The sequence below is a fragment of the Lepisosteus oculatus genome, chromosome 22 (assembly GCF_040954835.1).
Source record: "Lepisosteus oculatus isolate fLepOcu1 chromosome 22, fLepOcu1.hap2, whole genome shotgun sequence".
Lineage (NCBI taxonomy): Eukaryota > Metazoa > Chordata > Actinopteri > Semionotiformes > Lepisosteidae > Lepisosteus > Lepisosteus oculatus.
The window spans coordinates 8612403-8625138 of record NC_090717.1 but is presented as its reverse complement, the minus strand read 5'-3'; the positions used below and the strand labels follow the sequence as shown (position 1 = coordinate 8625138).

General features: G+C 38.6%; 1 protein-coding gene across 4 annotated transcripts in view; it reads left to right on the top strand.

Moving 5' to 3' along the window:
* Positions 1-12736, top strand: part of adgrd1 (adhesion G protein-coupled receptor D1) — a 79694-nt gene that overhangs the window by 31816 nt on the left and 35142 nt on the right. For all 4 annotated transcript variants that reach the window (XM_015366001.2, XM_015365999.2, XM_015366000.2 and 1 more), the window contains 2 exons: positions 4202-4275; positions 4616-4739. In XM_015366001.2, coding sequence (XP_015221487.2) covers positions 4202-4275; positions 4616-4739 — 198 coding nt within the window. The remainder of the gene's footprint in view (positions 1-4201; positions 4276-4615; positions 4740-12736) is intronic.

Here is a 12736-nt window from a genome sequence, read left to right as displayed (position 1 = left end):
GTGCTGCACAGCTGTGCGGGTTACATTTCCCCAGATAGCATGACTTCATCTGACCTGTGCGCACCAGCCAAATAGGTCCCTTGTGTTCATTCCGTTTCAGCATCTTTAGTTTTCATCTCGCTAATATGACACTATCACATGTTGTGCTTTCAAACTGTCTTTCTCAATTTGGTTTAGGACCTCTTTGCCAAAAACTGGGGATTTCTTTTAACAAGTCTCTTGCTGTGAGACGTGGCTTGAAATCTTTGAAAGCAATATTTTTTTTCTTTTGGTATTATGGCTGTGCCTTGGTGTTTATAAAAAAAAAACTTCATGCATCAAACGTTGGTATAAAACATATTTCCTTGAATAGAAAACTGTGTTTCTAAGAGGCAATGTATATGCCTTTACTTTACTTTAGGTTATTTAAGCAAAGAAGCAAGAACAAAAGTTATCAAAAGGTTTTGTTTCTTGTGAAAAACTTTACCCTACTTATTCTGTTATTTTACTAAAAAGGTTTCTGTGGTTCTTTCTCACATTCGCTGATAGTTTTCTAAATAGAATAAATTCTGTGTTGTATTAATGATGATGCTGCCTTGTCTTGTCACAATACAGAGCGTATTCAAAATGTGTACTCAAATGAGATTTGTCAGGGGAGGGAAAATGAATACTCTGAAAATTATACCCTGCTCTTCTTTGTCCTTAATTAAAGGACATAACATAAAACATCTAAAGGGAAAAGAGAAGGAATTCTGTTTTTTTTTGGCTGGGGACACTGTTAAAAAATGGCATGGAGTAAGTATTTTATAAATTTAGAACATAAGAAAACTTTATATAGAATTTGTCCCTCTTAAAATATACCTAACCACAATGTGGTAATGATCTGCATGCCAGAGAACCACATTAGGCCTTTAAAATCAGATGATACACATTAGTTTTTGGCATAGCTCATTGTAATAATGCTGTCAGGGACAAGATTAGTGTGAGAAATAGCATTGCTCACTCTCCCACTCCTTGTCTTTTTCTCTAGGTGTACATGTAATCTCTGTTTGACTTTAAGACCATATTTTGAAGATTAATTATGAAGGTTTATAAGTCTTACTTAAAGTTTTACTTAAAATATCAGTGAAGCTACTGTATAGTGATAGGAGCTGAAACTGCATGCTGTTAGAATTAGCATTACAATTAGTTTGGTATTTTATTGCATCACCTTCCTGGGAGGTCAGTGTAGTACTCTTGACAACTCTTTTCATATACATGTACCACTAATATTTTGAAGGGCAATGCTTCAGATTGGGAAATATTTACAAAAATCCATGATTATTGCACCAATATTGAATGAGTTGATTAAAATGTACTTGCTTAAAAAGGCATTTTAACTTCATCCATCAATCATTTTCTAAGCACGTTGCTGAATATAGGGTCACAGGGGAGCTAAGAGACCCTGGACTGGATAAAGCGGTGAAAAAAACTGCACCCCATCCAGGGTGTATCCCCACCAAGGGCATCAATGATGATCAATGTATCTTACAATGTACCTAAATGGGACTTTAGAGAGCTTTTATATTTATTCTGAATAAAACAAATGAATATAAATCTATTTGAAAGTCACCAGTATTTTCTAATTGCTAATCTGGTTTGGAAAGGGCAAACCTTCTTTAGCAAGCAGGTGATACAGGGAGTAAACATGGAATGCTACTAGTAATTGCTACTAGTGTGACATACCACACATTCATGAGAGTATGGAGGCATGACATCATTCTGAAATTGTACTATGCCGTGTGCCATTATTCAAAGTCAAGGAGGTATGACATCATTACAGCTGTTGGGTATCTCATGCATTCCACATTTGTTGTGTGATAATTAGATGTAATATACAGCAGCCTATTGGACAAGCCAACCTAACATCACATCGCCAGACAAGTTCGCTCTACCCTTGTACCTGGTAAGAGTCAGGACTTGGAAGCTCAGGGTAGCTCCCAGGATGTCACCATCACAAACACTGAAATCTGGACACCAGTCACAGTAATTACAATCATTGCCAGTGACACCAAAACCACAAAAAAGAGATTTTAAGGTCTATTCTCAGAAACCTTTTTTTTAATTTCTAGAGTCTGCAATTATTTTTGATGTACTATACCCACTCGATTTGGAATAACTGAATTTTTTGTTTGGCACAGTTCAGCTCACTGTAGTGAGCTACGCACCCAAATGTGGGGGAGAATGAAGAAGTGTACCCAGGCTCCTCTGACACACCCACTTTCTATTACGGATTGGGTCCGCAATCCGTCTCAGTGTTAGACCATATGCGAAGTGGTAAGAGTTAATAGTGCATCAAAATAGCAGTGACAGGTTGTGAACCAGTGAACAGGGGAACAGAGAGAGGCGTCCACATCCGAACAGGTCCAAAGGAGGGTCAGGGCACAGCCCTTGAGTCCGATAGCGTGAGATCCATCCTGAGACGACACAAGGTTTAAATCCCCGGGAAGGGGAAAACACAAACAAGGGAAGTCCTGGGATCACGGGGCGAGGTCCTCTAGGCCCCGGGCTCAGAAGCTCAGGCAATGTCGGGGATGAGGCTGTGCCCTCAGGCGTCCGGCAGCCTGGTGATAGGTGGGCGACATCCGAACCCTAATGCTGAGCCCTGAGCACTGGAGGGACTAGGATTAAATAGAGGGAGACAAAACAAGGCACACCTGGAGAATATACCAGCAATCATGCAGAACTAATGACGGGAGTAGTAGGGATGTCGACCGTGACACTTCATCACATCACAGTCCACACAGCGCCCTGCAGGATGTCCGGCACCGATTGGAGGAGAGCTGCAATGCTTGACAACTGGCACCATGAGCCCAAAAACCTTCTAGAAACTGCAGGGGACTCCAGGAGCTGAAAGAGCCCTGGCTGACTAAATTCACTCTTCTTTAAGTGGCACTTAACCAGTTGGACTGCTGATACTGTATGTGTACAGTACCAGAGTCCTGAACAAGAGAGCTCAATCCATTCCTGGGCAAGCACTTTTACTGGTTGAGCTACTGTATTCATGAGCCCCTGAATAACTTCACGGGGGATATCCATAAAGCTCAATTGGTCCAAACATAAGAAAACAACAAGACCTCGTAAAAAAGGATAAAGTCGAATGCACCAATCTTTTCTTTCCTGTGGCACTCCTACCCACTGCTTGTGATATGTGTGCTACAGCTCACTTAGTGCCGTGGATAAGCACTCGGACTGAGCCAGGCAGGCTCTGCTAGGTTCAAGTTCAGCCTTGGCTCAGCTGGTGCACCAGTGGAAAATTAGTGTAAGTGACATTTGATTGTAAATCAGTTTTTTCCAAAGACAGGGCAATGAAGATTATCTCACATAAGAATTAATCCAATTTCCCAATTAAGAAATGGGAAAACAAACTGATATGTGCAGTCTGCCAGGCTTTAGGATTCTAGTTTTTTTTTTAAATTGAACCAATGAGTCTAGGGATTTAAACTGAACCTGTTGCCAAGACCTAATTACTACATCACATTCCTAAAACTATTAGCTCATTGTCCCTGGGGACTCCAAATCCAATTGAAGGAATTACATGGAAAAAATGAGTTATAGTCAGATTTATTTAAACACTTTAAGACAGCAGGGTGAACAGTTCTGTACAATGTAATAATAACCTTTGAAAAAAAGATATATTGCTTTGCTTTGATCCTTTTGATAGAAGGACTAGGTTGGATATGTGTGGCTCTTGCGGTTTTCTGAAGATGATACCCCTCTACTGATCACTGATACTAAATAACTAAATAAATAACTACTGATACTAAAACAAAACAAAACAAGGAATCGACATTCTGTGTCCTTTGAAAAACTTGCCGGGTAATGACTACTGCTGCTGAACGATTTGTTTTTTCATTTTGATTTGTAACTCAACTCTAAATACATCATCAAAACCCTAATGGGAATTTACTCATATCACCCTTAATGTGTCGGTACAATTCACCTCCTTCTACTAAAGGAACCGTTATTAAAATATGTGGCTGACGAGCATTGATTATATACCAAAGGTTTCCCATTGAAATAGCTGATTTCAGAGACTTATTCATGGAAGAAACCATTGGAATAGGTAGTGAAAATGAGTAACATTGACAGATTAGAAGCATTTGATTTTGTTTGTTCTTTTCTCATCTCTGAGAAGAGACCTGATGGAGACAATTGAACATCTTCTCTTTTATGTTTGCAGAGTTCGGAGCAGTACAGCCTTGCAGCCAACAAAAGTAATAGGGTGTTTCTCTATTGTGCCTTTCTGGACTACAGGTAAATGAACACAATGCTTCTTCATTATGTAATAAAATAGTGGGATACAACAAATTTCCTCTGATGCACTCAAACATTAACAATAAATTCCCAGAATGTCAGAACTGTACAGGTCTCTCATATTTCCTGCATTCACAGTGAGTAATGTGTACACATGTGCTATGCAAGGTTATCAATTAGCCTTCTTAGTCTAATATGATTTCTAATTATGCGTGAGGACCTCAGTGCTATGTCCATATTGCATACAATTCGAAATAAAAGCTCTTAATCGGATTACCAGCAGTGAAACTAAGGGGAATGTCACATTTCAAGAGCTCTTCCTAATCCCTTTATCTTCCAGTTCTGGAGATGGAGTGTGGTCCAACAAAGGCTGTGTCCGTTCCGGAGGAAACCTTTCATACTCCATCTGCTTGTGCAATCACCTCACCAACTTTGCAATCCTCATGCAGGTGGTGCCACTTGAAGTAAGTTACCTTCAGCTGTATATTTGTAATGCACACCCCCAACTTGATAACGTTTTTGTAACATATCAAGGGAGGTTGCATTGGAGACTGAGAAACTGCCTCAGAATGTGTGATTTGCTATCCAGACTGTGTTTTCAGAACGGACAGGGCCACATTGCCACATTGCTTTGCCTGCTGGATTTGCTATGGTATGTAACAGATTAAGTATTAGCTAGATGGCACTATTGCTTAATAATTGCAGTATTTAAAAAGAGTGACGAGGCAGAAAGCGAACTTTTTTCCAGTTTATTTCTGTAATCTGTTACAATGTAGTGTTTGCATTTGATAGGTTACTGAATGGGGTTCTGTGTGTTCATCTAAAAGTAATTTAGGAGAACATAACATTGTTCAGATTGTCCATTTTTGAGCGACTTTTTTACCAATCAATCTTGGTGTTCAGGTGTACCATTTCTAGATCTACTTACTGTAATTTAAATAAAATTTAACGTAGTGAAAACCTTCTCCCAGTAGTAGGCGACGTTACTGGACATGGAATTCTGTGCATCTTATGATCCATATAGTTAGTTTCTATATTTCTATAACTGCTTGTGTCCTGAGTGTATGATACCTGGAATCTGGAAACGTTTCTCAAGTTACCTCTACAAAAGCTGGTTAAGAAACCACTTTCCACTTCCCCTTTCTGAACAGCTAACAGCTAAATATAGTCTGAAACATAGGTTTTACTTATTAATTTGATTTAACTCTGTGAGTGATAGAAAACATATGATAGAATTAAAGACATCTGCTTAGTTCAGAAATCAGTAGCAACCAGCCAAGCACCAATACCAAGCCCTGCCCTTTCTGTATAAATATAAAAGAGGTGTTGGAGAGTGCTTAGCATGTGGTGGTCAGATGTTAGTGTACGCTGGCACATTTCTGTCTTTTGGTCAAAATAATAGAAAGGCTCCGACACAGTTCTTGCAGCAGAACATGTTTAAAATATATACCAGACGTAACCCTGTGCTATGGAGGGCGCAGTGATGCTTTATTTCCATTAGGATCACATTTCCCAATCAGTGCTTCAATCATGAAAGGCTTAAGAAGAAGTATAAAATCTCTCCTTTCTCATTACAACACTTTCATCCGATCAGGGAGCACATTCTCTTCATTATCTCATGGTTTTCCATTACCTTCTGTTTACTTTTGTGAACATTTGCTTAACTACCAAGGGATGTCCTGCTTGAATTCAGCACAAAGTAACCTGTATACGCAGATGGCATCTTTAGGCCAGAGGTTAAGGGAGGTGCAGGTTTGTGCTATTGGTCAAGTGCATGAAAGTCCACAATGCCACAAAGAATGTAAAATGCAGAAATAAGTGAAAAAATATATTCTGAGTATATTTTACTTTTACGTATTGAGTGATTTGTACCAGAGTTTGGTAAAATAACACACTCGTTTCTCTATATTATTTAACAGAATATCTTGCTTCTCTAGAAGTATTACATAATCCACAAAGCATACGCAGCATATCGAGTATCATTAAGGACTTCGAATCCAATATGCAAAAAAAAAATCAAGGATCAAGGAAAAACCTGCAATAATAAAAATGCTTGTTAAAGTGCTATTAATGGAATACATACCACAAATCAGGCTCCAAAAGCAATTATACTCAGCACACACAAACAACATTTGCAATCAAAGATATCTCATCTCTAGGTTAGGTTGGCCATGATAGGAACATGAGAGTACAAGGTGAGAGCCTCGATTAATGTGGCTTAAATCCTATTGATGACGAAATCCTTATTAAAAATAGAGATTGTCTTAAACCGCACAAGCACGAATATATTCAATAATTCTTACAGGTGGCACATAAAACTAAAGTCACTGGGCACATGATTTATAATATCCAGCTGTTAATGTCTGCCTTGGGTAAGTAAACTTTTCATTCTCAATCACCCAAATCTGCTTTTAATGCAGTCACAGATGGTGAGGTGAAAAGGTAGAGGCATTTAAAATGTGAGAGACTGCTTTGACTGTTCAACTAAGGCAGGTGCGGTAGCTGTTTTGGAGTTTTAGTTTATGAGCGCAGAATGAGATACCGGTAAACAAGACACTTGTAATCTCCACTTTGATTATTAGATGAGATGAACAAGAATTGATCAATTCATGGATCGCTCTTAATTGCCAGAAGATTTAGGTATCAACAAATGCACTGCAATATCTCCTCACATCTCTAAGTGCAGTGAACAGATATGAAGCAAATATATGATGAACTCCAGTTATATTTCTATTAAATGCCTATGCTTAATGTATCCATGTTTGTTTAATACCCATTAGCAATCAATTTGTTTTACCTAATCTAAGTATAGACAGCTCATAAAAATAAATTACTATGGTGTACAGCATTTGTTAAACTAGGGCAAAATGTGGTATGGAAAATATATGTTTATATAGGTAATAATAAATATAGAGTGCTGACATTGAAGGTATGAGCCTCATGTCATTTATATTTGCATTTTGTATTTTCACATTTCTCATGTTGCTCTCTAGCCCTTTACCTTAGATTTTTTAATAAGCTGCCTTTGGAGAAAAACTCAAATAAATCTGGCCATATTTCCCTCTGGTATTTACCAATCATGGCCTCTATTCTGCTCCCCACTGATAGCTGATGTGTGGTGAGCGTACTGGTGTGCTTTGGCTGTCATTGCATCATCCAGGTGGGGCTACACGTTGATGGTATCTTTTAATATAAGCAAAGCAACACATACGAAGAAGGCTCAAGCACTTCTGAATGTTCTTATATACCTAACAATATGTTAGAAAAAAGGCTTCTACATAACAGCTTGCTTTTTTGCAAAGTGACGGGTAGATAGGCTTTATTCTTTCTCAGTATCCAGGCATAATTAATTGTGGTGCATACACCCTTGTTTGTAAAGGGAATTTGAATTTCTCAGTGGTTGTAGTTTGGCCGGATAATTTACGGTACTGAACAGGAAAGAAATAGGGCCAGGCTCCATCAGCAACCAGTAGGCTGCAATTCATGCTTTGAAAGCCTTATAAATCTAAATATCTGGGGAATCCTTCACTTTTAATTGTAATGTATACAGATGAGGAAGGTGGTATCTGTTACATGGGTAAGTACTGGCACTTTCCATTTATGGTGAGGTTGTAGTTTATCAAAGCTACTTTCTGGATCGGAGTATGATCACACATAACTTCCAATTTTTGGATTATAAAGAAGCTGTTAACAATGAGCAGTTACAGTATACTGTAACTTCAATTATTAAAGTTATTTTCGCGTTCCGTTTGTTTAATTTGTTTGTATTTACGTCCTTTGTTTTTTATTTAGTCTTTTTTGTGCTCATACTGTACATGCATTTTTGAGAGACTTTACCTGTTAGTCAGTTACTGGGGCTTGTTTTTCATTGCTTATATATAGTTTCTTCACATGAAATATATATATATACCAGTATACATATATACGTTTTGTAAATATTGTTATTGCCAAAATATTCTCAATACATTTTCAGCTTAAAATAGCTCATACATGCACGTCATTCTGACGGATACAAAAATGATTTTTGTTGTTTCAATACTGTGCATTTTAAGCAAAATAATTCCTCTGCATTTTCCATTTTTATAAATTGTTGAAGGTGTCTGCTGAATAAACTCAAGGCTGCCATCAAATTCAATTTGATTGCCAACCTATTTTATTTCTTATTTATATTGCTTTTTCCACCTTCCTTTCATCTGTTTTATCAATTCTGATTCTGGCTTATTCTCTGGGGATGTTTGCTATAGATACACCATGTGAGCTGTTTTTCTTTAATGGGGAAATTGAATCATTTTGCAAGAGTCAGCTTGGTACTATCTAGGATTTCATATAAACAAGATTGTGAAGTGCCATATTAATTGCATGTAGAATTATTGTACTAATTAGTTGCTATAATAAAAGCAGGTAAAGTCAAGACCAAATGCACAGCAGCTCATCAAGCCCGATGATCATTAAGAGGACTGGATGCCGATCCTTCACAGAGATTGCTCCCCACTTAATCAACTGGGTGGGTGCACCCAGTGCCTCACTGAAGAGTAGTGTCTCATTGTCTGCAGCAGCTTCTTGAACCCACAACCTGTCAGTCATGAGTCCAAAGGCTTACTGGTGCAACACTACCCACTTATATTATTAAAATGAATAACAATTCCATGGTTAGCGGTGGACTAAAGTCCACTCCATACTCCACCACGGTACAACACCCACCTGGGTGCCACCATGAAGCCTTTGCAATGAGCTGCAGTGAAGTGCAAATACACTGCAAAATGCAGAAACAGCAGTCGACGAGGTAAACACCAATCAAGCTGTAAAGCAAGAGTTCACTTGAAGATAACTTTGTCAATCTGAGGATTTACAGTTCATCCTGTGTTAAATGTATGATTTGTTGTGTTAATTGACAAGATCCTAGTTTGCCAGGTTTAAAACCTTTGACCCATTGTTCTGGCTGAATATGGGCTGAAGGCTTTCTTCAGACTCACAGGATTAAGCTATTGTTCCATGCCCTTAAAAAACAGAACAATTTCTGAAGCTGCAGCTCAATAATGCAAAACCATGGCCTTGAACTTTGATGCTATACTTTTCTCTCACAAGAAACTAATTAGAGGCCAACTCCGTTGATCCCAGATGTACTGTATGTGAGCATTACCATCTTGCCATCTTTGGAAAGCAATGAGTTTTAGATTTGTTCTAATTATAAGGTAGTGAGCTAAGTTTATACGAAACCTAACCACTGCCTTGTAATGTCTGAAAAAAACACAGAAGTATTTTCTCAACCTCCCCACCATCCCCACACACACAAAGCAGTAAATGCCAGGCATGAAGTAGTGTGCTGCCGTTCTGCCCAAACAGGTGAAACCTGAAATGCAGGTGGAGGCTGGGGTGAAAGTGACTGAGAAACCAATACCTTATCATTCATTAGGATGTTTGCTGCTTATTCATTATTGAATGTGCAAAAGGTGCCTTGTAGAAGATGTGGTTATGCTCAAAATAAGCGAAAGGTATGGGAATATAATTGATTGCATTGTAAGGGATGAGTGTATGTTCCTTGCCAGATCCATCCATTTGCTTCATTTTTTTAAATTCACACTTCTCTCACTCCTCGCGTAAAACTGTTTTTTTATGCCGTGTCTGCCTGGGTTCAGGTTTTTAATGACTTTTCTCAGAGCTCGTTAAATTGCTTACCTTATCATTCGACTGCCCAACTTCTTCTTTTTTTCCCCTTTCAGATTGTGCCAAGTGAAATCATTTGCTCTCAAGGGCGCAAAGTCATGAGGCGTGTATAGGTTTGCAGGGGTTTCTCCTTTGCTGTTTGATTTGGCGCCTGACCCCAAATGTTTCTCGGCAGCCCCTCAGACCTAGTTTCTCGTCAAATCAGGACGCAGTTCAATTATATGGCTGGGTTGGAGCACGGTGTCAAAAACCTGGCATCACGCAGACTGGGATTAAAAAGAAAAACTGACTCATTTCACCTACTAGTTCTCCGTTTCAGATGAGCGTAATTCTAAAAATAGAGGGTGATGGAATGATATGTATGCTTTTCATACTTATCCATCATCCCACAAATCTAAACTAAAGCAGCTGGATCCCTTTCTCCCTGTGGAAGTGCAAAGCCTAGATTAATACATTAAAGATACAGGCTACAGCCAGAGCCTTGTTTCTTGTTTCACTCCTTTTGTTCCTCTGGGAGTTTTAATTTACAAGTCACAATCCTGAAAAGGGGTGATATGGGGGTGCAGTTGTTAGCACTGCTGCCTCGCAGCACAGGGGCCCTGGGTTCAGTTCTGGACTTGGGGTCCGAAACTGCTACCTGCAATGTTCACATATATTTGGAATAACCAGAGTTGGCCTCCTTGAATAGGTTCTTGTTTTAATGTGTTGCACAAACAAATAAGGAAAATTAGTCTTTCCAGAAGCTGGTGACTCTCGGGTGTTTCAAATAAAACAAAAAATGGAGATGAGTCAGGCATTTTGCAATTTTATGCCAAAGCGATGTTCACAAAATTGCACTGTACAAAAATTGTCCAGAAAAGAGTTAACTGCATTTGTTTTTTGAAAGAGATTGCCGTGTTACCTTTTCAACACAGGCCAATTGAGATCCTGCCTGGTTTTAATCAGTCACAAGTAGGGTGTGTGTTTAATAAACATTTGAGTTCAGTCAGGACCTGTAATAGACTGACCCATTTAATACAGAGGTTATGCACTAATACCTAACTCTTGGCTTTGAAACTGGAATCTACAAATCAGGTTTTCAAGATCAACATGCTTCTTTTTAAGAATTCCACATCTGGGGGTCACTTAACTCAGATATTGCTTGGCTGCTTGTTCTTAAATGACAGTACATTGACAAAAAATGTTTAGAGATCTGATATGAAGTATTGTATACAGATGTTATTTCCATTTAAATTTAGCAAAGCTAATTGGCACCTTAAATTCTCTTGATGGGGTTCTCTGTGCAGCACTTTTTGCATTCCTCCTTCAGCGGGGTACTCTGCTACAATATGTATTCGTCATTGATAATACTCTGTTTGGGTTTCACTACCACTCCCAACACTATGAAGCAATTGTTTCCTCTTCGGATTGTCCTGCTTTTTTGAATCTCTAACATTGGTTGAGGGGTCACGGATTTGAAAATTAACGCTCCAGGTTTGAAGTACGAAGTTTTTGGTAAAGCCCAGAAATTAAAAACCGCAAAAATAAAACTTAAATTGAAGCTAGTGTTGCTCAGCAGTTAAAGGAGGTCACAGTAAAAGATGTTGTGCATACTGCTTGTCTTGAAAGAGGCAACTGAGGCTTGGAGACTGACTCTTAGTGGTCTGACTGCAGGATTTACTGGACACTAAGCATGTGGTAATGCTAAGTTTGGCACTTGTTCTGTTTTAAAGACTTAACGGAGGCCTAGGAATTGATAGCATGCTGAGAATGAAGTGTGCTCACAAAGCAGTGAAAGAAAGTTCTCCGAGCTACTGTTGGAACAGGGCCTCTGTGTAGGCAGTGCTGTTTCACTCTCCTTTGGAAATGCATATTCACAGACACTAAATTAAAAACAAAAACAAACTTGAAAAAGCAAGCTACTGAGAGACGAGCCTGACATTTGCAAAAATTGAGACTTCTTAGGTAACCTTTAATCTGGGCAGCCCTTCAAAACAGTTCTTCTTTATTAAATTATTTTTAACCATATTGCCCTGAAGGTGGAGCTGCGTTACTTTGAAAATATTTTGGATTTTAAAGTAATGCATTTCTGATCTTCTTGGTGGTCTGTTCTAAAAATTCAAATGTGTATGCTTTATCAAATAGCAACCGTTTAAAAGTAAAGGGTGGCTTGTATAGTATGTATTGTCCGTACTGTATGCACATTCTCTTTTTTTTTCTCACAGAACACAGGTAGACGAGCTCACTATTCATATAGCACAAATGAGCACACCATCTTTATCATATCATAAATAGAACTCATGTGGGTTTGCTGGTTTAGCAGATTTATGTAGAAATAACAGGGAGAAACTTGCAGAGAACTTTAGTGCCAGTCACTTGTGGTTTAGGGTTATGCTGTTGATGGGATGCTGTTTCTGCATGGCTTAAATAGCGCTGTGGTTTTGGAAGGCAAGAAAGATACTGGATGCCCTGAGGCATAAACCAAGTAAACAGCATTAAAATACAAAGCACAGGAACTTTTTTTTGGGTATACAACCTCTACATGTCACTCGTATTTTAATCCTTTGGAGATAATCCTCAAAAAAGGTATAGGGATAATATTTCATTTCAGGTTAGCTTGCAAACGCAATTATCATAGTGATTTTGTAAAGGCTACAAAACCCTTCTGCTTCTGCAGGTAGCAATTATTTGTGGAGGTGCTTGGCCTTATAGGGCTTGTTTTTAACCTTTTTAAAGCTTCTCTGTTTCAAGATGTCCCCAGGTGACCTTCTCAGCACATATTCATTCAGTGCAGTACAAGGCAGGCAAATAGATAAAT